This window comes from Gossypium arboreum, chromosome 9, assembly GCF_025698485.1.
Source record: "Gossypium arboreum isolate Shixiya-1 chromosome 9, ASM2569848v2, whole genome shotgun sequence".
NCBI classification, from domain to species: Eukaryota; Viridiplantae; Streptophyta; class Magnoliopsida; order Malvales; family Malvaceae; genus Gossypium; species Gossypium arboreum.
The window spans coordinates 21,384,829-21,393,504 of NC_069078.1; the positions used below are offsets into that span (position 1 = coordinate 21,384,829).

Here is an 8,676-nt window from a genome sequence, read left to right on the forward strand (position 1 = left end):
GTCAAAAACAGTTCTATATTACAGCAGTCCAAGAAATTGACTTTTGCTTAATAAGGAATTCATTTCACAACTTGAAAATTTGATTTAACAATTATAATAAGTTGTGATTTCTCTTCACTTCAATTTTTCTTTCCAGGTTCGGTCTATATTTTTATATTTTCAAATTATTCAAGATTCAATTGTTAACTTTAATGGGTTTTGTGGAAGAGAAATGACGAGGATGATGGAAGGTCAAGAAGAGGTCAGCAGGAACCTCTAGTAACTCTCCAAATCAATTTCACATTCTAAAGAACAACAAAGCCACCTCTATGGGTTTTGTGAAGGAGAAGTAACGGTAACGGGAAATACAATGCATAAAAAAAGTTAATGCAAGTCTCAACCCACAATTTACTAATCCACGTGGTGATAAATTGTTGGAGGGGCACAGAAGAATTTTGTTCCCTCGCTCCATCTCAAATTTGATTTTTATAAGAAAAATCCGCCCCAACAAAATCAGATGGGTTAAAACTTGAAACCTATCAAATTAGGGGGGGTTACGTCGTCCCATGATTAATTTTCTCTATAAAACTTTTTATGACGCATATCAGAAAGATTGGCCTAGAGTGGGTTAGAAGCAAGCAACCGATACAAACCAAGTTGCCAGTTGTAAAAAGGTGATTGATCCACCTGGACAATTGAGTCCCTTACAAGAGATGGAACCATTAGTATGATGCCTGCTGAAATAATATTGTAGCATGTAAAAGGTAAAGGTGAAGTGAAGAGAAAGCTAAGAGAATTAGCCATCAATCTATGGAAATGGGGATGTTGTGCTGAATTGGCAGTTAAAGTTACTATCGTATCAGAAGTATTAGTCAAAACCCGTTCACTACTGTAAGAAAAAAGAGTAAGAAAGGACAGTGAGAGAAAGTAGAAAGACATGTTGTAAAACCAAGATAAAATTTTTGACATTTTGGGGTTGTGCTTTGGGATTTCAATATTATATTACTAGTTTGTCTTTCACATTCCTTGCCAAAAACAGTGAAAAACTCATGAAAGTGTAGGACTTTTCAGGTCACCTTCTTCAATCTAAGAAACTTTGTTTTTTGGCTTTAATTTGCTTTGCCCCCACCTTACCACCCCTTTACCTGTTCATGGATCCCAAGGGCTCCAAGCAGCCACCAGCTGAAGTATCCAACTTCTTGAGCTTGCCACCACAACCCCAACAACGGCCTCATCAAAGCATGGGAGAGAACAAAGCAGGTGAAAGCAAGGGTTTCCGGATTGTTGCAAGTAAAGAAGAAGGGAAGAAACAACAGTTGGCTCCGAAGAGAAGTTCTAATAAAGACAGGCACACCAAAGTTGAAGGGAGAGGTAGAAGAATAAGGATGCCTGCTTTATGTGCAGCTAGAATCTTTCAGTTGACCAGAGAATTGGGACACAAATCTGATGGGGAAACCATACAGTGGTTGTTACAACAAGCTGAACCATCAGTAATAGCCGCCACGGGGAGCGGAACCATACCAGCTTCAGCTTTGGCAGCAGCTGGAGGCTCAGTTTCTCATCAGGGGGCCTCTCTATCAGCTGGATTGCACCAAAAGATGGAAGATTTAGGGGGGTCCAGTATAGGGTCTGGAAGCAGTAGGACCAGTTGGGCAACGGTTGGTGCCAACAATTTGGGGAGACCCCATCATGTAGCAACAGGGTTATGGCCCTCAGTCAGTAGTTATGGGTTTCAGACATCATCTGGTCCATCTACAACCAATTTAGGCACTGAAAGTTCTATTTATCTGCAAAAAATCGGGATTCCTGGTTTTGATTTGCCAGCTACTAATATTGGTCAGATGAGCTTCACCTCAATCTTGGGTGCGGCTAACCAGCAGCTCCCTGGTTTGGAACTTGGGTTGTCTCAAGATGGTCATATTGGGGTTCTAAATCATCAAGCCTTAAGCCAAATTTATCAACAAATGGGGCAGGCTAGGGTGCTCCAGCAACAGCAGAATCTGCAAAACCCCCCTGCTAAGGATGATTCCCAAGGATCAGGCCACTAAAGTTATGAACTTTGGGTACATATTAGCATTCCTAAGAGAGGATGGCTTTCTTTCTTGTAATGGTTTCAGTATTGTATAATTGAAAAAAAAAAAAAGAAGAAAAAAAGAGTGAGAAAAATGTATTCTTAGCCTCTCGGAATTCTACAGGGACAGAATGGACTTTAGTTTTGCCCCCTTCTCTCTGCACTGCATCACCCAAGTTTCCATTACACAGGTGCTTTCGTGTTTCTTGCATCTATTGAGCTTGCATCCTCAAACCTCTTCAGAGAATTATTAATCTTCTCTTTCTTTTTTTCTTTTCTGGTGTGGAATGTGCAGGTGGAGCTTTGCACAGCCTAGTAGCTTGGTTTTGGGCTTAACTTATTTCTTGATTCAAAGGTTTGTTGATTGTGTTGTAAGGAAGATTTAATTACTTTTTCTTCTTCTTCTTCTTCTTCTCTAGGTCTGGATGGATTGGCAATGGATTTGTTTGTGAAAAATTAAACATAGAAATTTACAGTCATACATGTCCATTTTCATGTTGGATCAACTAAGAATTGCTCCAAAAGAATATATTGTTTGCACACAAATGGCCAATTGTTGAATACCTCTGCCTAACACTCATACTCCTTTCCTTTTCCCTCATCTTATCTTGTTTGGAAAACTCTGATATAAAAATCCCATATATTTTCTCACTTTATTATTCCTAAATTTTCATCACTAGGATTAATTTTCTTTATATGGAATTTGTATCCACCGCTGCATGAATATAAGGCTACTTTAGCTAGTTCATTAATTGCTTATCCTTTTTCTCTGTTTGATCTTTTGCAAGGCTATTAGCAGTTTTAGAATTTTGTTTTAAAATCTTGCTATTTCATCACAATCAAGTGTTCGATTAGTAGCAAAGTTCCGATTAGGTTTGTGTTCACTGCTATGGTGGTTTTAATATTCTTCCCATTACCATTTTCCTAGCAGTGAAGATTTATTATGAATATTCTATTACTATAACAATTTTTTATGCTTCATTGTGAAATTTAATGGACTCAAGCACAAAAGTTAAGTTGACAAATCTGATATATGTATATATATTTTCCATAAAATACTTTCTGAAAGTTTTATGGAACAAATATCCACTAAAATAGTGCTAAGAAATCAATGTCTATGAGATAAAATCAATGTGGTCCTTGCAGTTTTGGACTTGGGGTGTTGAAATTGACAGTTCAGGTTGACTTTGTCATCCACCATTTCTGTATTTGGCACTGAAGTTTTTAACCTCATATTCTGTTTTTTAGTACAGTATCTGCCTGTTGTATTTACTGTACTGCATTTATTGTTGCTGATTACTCCTAATAGCAGCCTTTCAAGTTGACTATTTAGTTGTAAGTATTATTTTGCTCACCCTCCTTGTTTTAGACTACAAGGATCCAAAAGGCCCCTTTATTCATACAGCATCTCAACCTCTTTTAATTGTTTCACTTAATGTTTCTTTAAGGTGTCAGTTTCAGTTAACAAAAAACAGGATGTGTTGGTGGGGATGCTAATTTGAGTAGAACTGTGTTCCAAATGACTGGAAATGAATTATTTGCTTATACTCAAAACAACACTTAAATTTGGGTTGGTGTTAATTCACCATTTACACATCTGTTTCAGCATTTTCAGGCTTAGATTTCGTTGTTCCACAGCATAAAGCATGGTTTTCAGTCCTTGTAAGTTTCAATGTAGCCATCACTGTCAATCAGTTGTGTAAATCCTCAGTGACATTAGTTAAATCTTTGAAAAATCCATGTTTATGTTAGTCCTAACATGGTAACTACTTGTTAGAGAAACTTATAAGCTCAGCTCTTACATTTTAATATTCTCTGATGTTTTAGAGTCTTAAAAATATACTCAATTGATACAATACAAACAATTACAATTAAATCAAACATTACAATATACTATCCAAACTAATACACTCTAATGTTCTAATTTTCTCTTGGAATTCTACTGTGTTATGATTGCTTTTGATTATTAGTGTACTATAAGAGAAAAACTTATTTAATACATGTGTTAAAATAGTTAAGACACAAATTTAAATTTAAATTAATAAAAGTTCATGACCTCTTCAAAATAAGTAAAATAACTAACAAGTTAAGTGACTACCTAAAATTATCAATTATAATTAGTTTGTAACTTATTTAGTACAAAAACATATAACAATAATAATACTCTTGCAAGAATATTGTTAATTTCTTACGAGAAGACTTCTCGCTGACTTGATTCACTCAAAGAAAATATGGGCATTAAAGAAAATAAACACAAGGTGAAAGATGAATGAATATTAAGAACATAAAAGGGAAGGTTGCATGCCTCGTTTCTGGAAGCATCAAAAGAAAGAAAGTGCAGTGAATAGTGTCACGGGTGTTGGGTATCAATCAAGATTACTTATTATGGACATACCATGCACCATGCCATCCACAAAACCCATCACGACGATAACAACGTAAACTCAAAATAAATGCATGCTCTCTTCTCATTCCCAATGGCTATGCATGTATTTACTGTCAAAATTCCAACATGCTTCGCCATAAAGCTTCTTTTTTTTTTTTTTGCCAGAGTTGGAGAATGATTGGGTGTAGCAATGCTTCTCAATGAAGTTTTGCCTTTCTCATTTCTTATCTCTCCAGTTTTTTGGTTTCTTTAATAATTGCAATCAATTACTTTTGTTAAGTGCTGGTTTTGTTTTTTGTTTATAGGTAAAATTGGTTGAAGTTATAGAAATGTCTGTTTGTTCAAGTGACAAGAAATCTAATGTTTCTTAAATAAGGTTTGGAGTTTGATTCTTGTAGATAGTGCTATGAGAATTTTACATTTTTGTTTAACTAGGGTTTTATTTGGCTTGATATTAATTTTAATTGGGTCTAATATGAAGATGAGATAGCAATGAACGTTCAGTTGGATCGAGTGAAAAAAATTTTGAGTTGATGAGTTCTATTTTATGATCCTAACTTGATTTGAAAATTTTTCGAATAGAGTTAAGTGAAATGAAATTCGAGTCAAATCAAATTGAGTGAAATTGTTCAACTTAAATTAAAAATTAAACATTTCAAATTAAATTATTGTTACAATATAACTAATTTCATATTAGAGCACATAAATTTCAAACCATATATATTTTTAAAAATTCAAATCAAAATAAAATGATATTTTAGTTTGATAAACTTGAATCATTAATTAACTTTAGGTCTAAAATTATTATTTTAGAAATTTTTTAATTCTTTAATTTTTCTATATTTTTAGAATTTTTTTAAAATTTTAGATTTTTTAAAAATATAAATTTTTGAAATTTTTATAAATATTTTAAATTTTAAAATTAATTTTAATTTTTGAAAATTATTTTACATTTTTATTGAGGAGAGACCAATTTGCTTATTTTCAAACTTGACAATGACCAAAAGGGTATTTATACAAATTTGTTATTCAAATTATTAGAGTTATTAGAATTGTAAAATTCAACTTAATTTGAACATGAAACTCAAATTACTTATTCGAGTTGACTTGAAAAATTTGAATAATTCGATTTAGTTAACTTGAATTTTATTTTTTTTTTTCGATTTTTTCAATTGAATCGAATTTTACTCACTTCTACAATAAAATATCGAAAAACTTATAATAAAATATTTCACTTCTTAAATCTTAACATTAATCGAAATTATAATTATTTATCTCTAGGTAGTTCTAATGTTTCGAAAGCTTGTCCTGGTTTAACATATAGGATTTAAAGTCTGAGATTAGAGTCTAAGAGATAACCAAAGCTAAAACGAAAGAAAGTAAGAAATCGGTATGGTAGGGGAGAAAAAGAAATGAAATCTTCGAGTTGAAAAACCATTGATGCCTGCCTGTAGAAGTGTCCATGGCTGGGTCAGTCGAGTATAGGTTGGGTGCAATCAAAATTTTAGACTTGTTTGTTAAGTTTGTGCCTGAAAAATAAACTTAAGTTTTTGTCTAAGCCTGACCTAGATAAAAATATTAAAATTCGGGCCTGGTTCAGCCCGTATTAATATTTTATATTATTTATTATATAATTTTTTAAAATATTGTACATCAAAAATAATAAAAACATTAAAATAAATACTTTCAAACAAATTGAAAATAAATATATATGTATATTTAAATAACATTAAGATAGGTGTAATTTAACTAGCAAGTGCATTTAAAATAGTAACAAAATTAATAATAAAACAGGAGTTGTACAATATTCAAATAATAATCATAAAATAGAACCAACATAATAGTGAAATGGTAGCAAAATAATGAAAAAAATAACAAAAAAAAGTCAAAAATAACAAGAAAAAGCAACAATTTTTTTTTGCTTATTTGGATCGGGCCCAAGCCAAAAAAAGCCTTACTCGAGGCCCGATATTTTTTCCCAAGCCTATTTTTTGGGCCTATATTTTTATCCAAACCTTTCCACTTTTCGAGCGAGCCTTCGGGCTCTTTCCACTTGTGTATCATTTAATATTGCTTAGTTTTCGTACCTTTTGTTTCTAAAAATACTTTTATTTTTAATTTTATTTTTTAGAATCGAAAAATATGTTAAATAAATAAAATTTTATTTTCAATAGTGAAACTTATTTTCTATAATAAAATATTAGAAATAAAGTAAAATAATTTTTATAGTTATATGATAGGCTTAAAGGTAAAAATGTAATTTTGATAAAAATCAATTAACCCTCCTCAAAAAAAAGTAATCAATTAAATCCTCCAATATTCAAATTGCATCAATGTAAAAAATGTAATGTTGCTGACGTGGCTATAAATAGTACTGACATGGCGGTTCAATACTTGTTCAGGTTTATTTCAAACTAAAAATAAAAAATAAAAAATGTGTAAAATTTTTATGTCTAGAATAAACCTAGATAAATTGTTGTTCGTGTTCATTCTAAACTTAAATTTTTTAAATTATAAAATATTTACTAAAATATTATAAATTTATAAATCATTATTAAAATTATAAAAATATTAAATAAGATTCATAATTTCAAAAAATAAAAAATATTAGAAATCATTTAAAAGTTGAAGTCCATAATGAATCTAAACATAAGATTTTTCATATTCATTTTGTATCCGGACAACCATATGTCTAATATTTTTCGGATGATATTTCTAAATTATATAAAGTTTTAAAAATATTTAAAATTATTTTTAGCTAATAACTTTTAAATTATTCATTAATTAGGTTATTTGATTAGCTTTTATATTTAAGACTTTTTTAATTTAATAATATGAGAATTCTTCCAAATTGTTTTTTATAAGGAAATAAAAACTATGAATATAGTCAATTGAAAAGTTCATAGAACTAGTTTATTTATTTTAATAAATTATTATAACTATTAATATGATTAGTTACACCTAGTGTCATGGGTCGCGGATCAAAATCTATGCCATGATGATTGCACATAGAATATCTCATGGAGGCCTATTGATTAAATGAGCTCATTTGAATTGACTCAATTCATGGAGCACATGGAGAAGCCCATCTATTTGAAGCTTTGGTGGCCAAGTGAAACACTTTAGTAAAACTAGAGCTACCATTGTTAATGTAAATTCTAAGGGATAAGATAGTATAGAGTTTAAAGCTCTTAGGACTCTATAACATCCGCGTTATGCCTTGAAGTTGTGTATAGTGTCATGTCTGGTTAGGTAATATAGAATGTTTTTAGAGCCGATAAGAAATTAGAGCCGGTAAGAAATAAACTAAGTAGGAAATTTTTAGTGCTAATATAGAAAGTTGTTAGAGCCGATAAGAAATTAGAAAACGCTTTTTAGATGAGGAAAATAAATTTGAGATATTGACTAAATTGTAGAATAGTAAAAAAAATGTTGTAGTAAAAGTAGAAAAATTAAATGTTAGAAAAAAATACATCAAATTTGGAGAAATGAGAAATGGCTAGAAGTGAAAATTGACCAAAATAAAGCATGAATCATGCAATGCATTGTAGACAAAGTTAAAGGGTTAAATAATAATTACTTAAATTAGAAAATTATTGAAAAACCTATTAAGGGTGAAAGTGTGTTGAAATAGGATTGGTAGACCAATTAGAAAAACTATTATTTTATTAATTAAATTAATAGATATTTTGGTAGAAATGTAGAAAATTGAAGAAAAAGATGAAAAGCATTCATCTCCATCAAAGAAGCAAAACTGTCACTCCCAAAACCTATCCATCCAACTTTTGCTTTTATTACACTTAGGTCATTCCACCATTTCTAAGTTCTTCCAAGGTCAATTCCTTAAAATTTCTTTGATGCTTCCTTAGTAAATTCAATAGAGAAGACTATTAATTACCCTAGATTCATGAGAAGAAGCATCAATAGTGATCTTATAAGAGGAAGAAAATAAGAATAGAAATTTATTTCTTACGAACAAGGTAAGGATGATGAAATATTTATGAAATCCATGTCAATTTCATTAAAATAGCATAGGAATTTTATTTGATTTTAATTTTGACATGAAAATGTTATATGTTTTGATATGGAAATGAAGAAAAAAAATAAGAAAGGAAAGGATCCAATTAAAGACAAAGGAAATGTAACAGCCCAATTTTGGGCTCAGTCGAAACGGTGGTTTCAAGACCACCAATCCGAAGTCAGAGAAATTATTTTATTATTATTTTAGATTTATATCATG

The 8,676-nt window shown here is 30.8% G+C and overlaps 1 protein-coding gene across 1 annotated transcript; it reads left to right on the forward strand.

The window, feature by feature from the left end:
* The first annotated feature begins 486 nt into the window (after positions 1–486).
* On the forward strand, positions 487–2,611 carry LOC108456012 (transcription factor TCP20-like). The gene is made up of 2 exons (XM_017754603.2): positions 487–2,241; positions 2,346–2,611. Exon 1 carries the CDS (start codon positions 1,131–1,133, stop codon positions 2,025–2,027), a length of 897 nt encoding a protein of 298 aa, XP_017610092.1. The 5' UTR covers positions 487–1,130; the 3' UTR covers positions 2,028–2,241; positions 2,346–2,611.
* The last annotated feature ends 6,065 nt before the right edge of the window (positions 2,612–8,676 follow it).

Bases quoted from the DNA above. Each gene is read 5' to 3' on its own strand.
- LOC108456012 (XM_017754603.2), top strand. From the start codon at position 1,131: ATGGATCCCAAGGGCTCCAAGCAGCCACCAGCTGAAGTATCCAACTTC.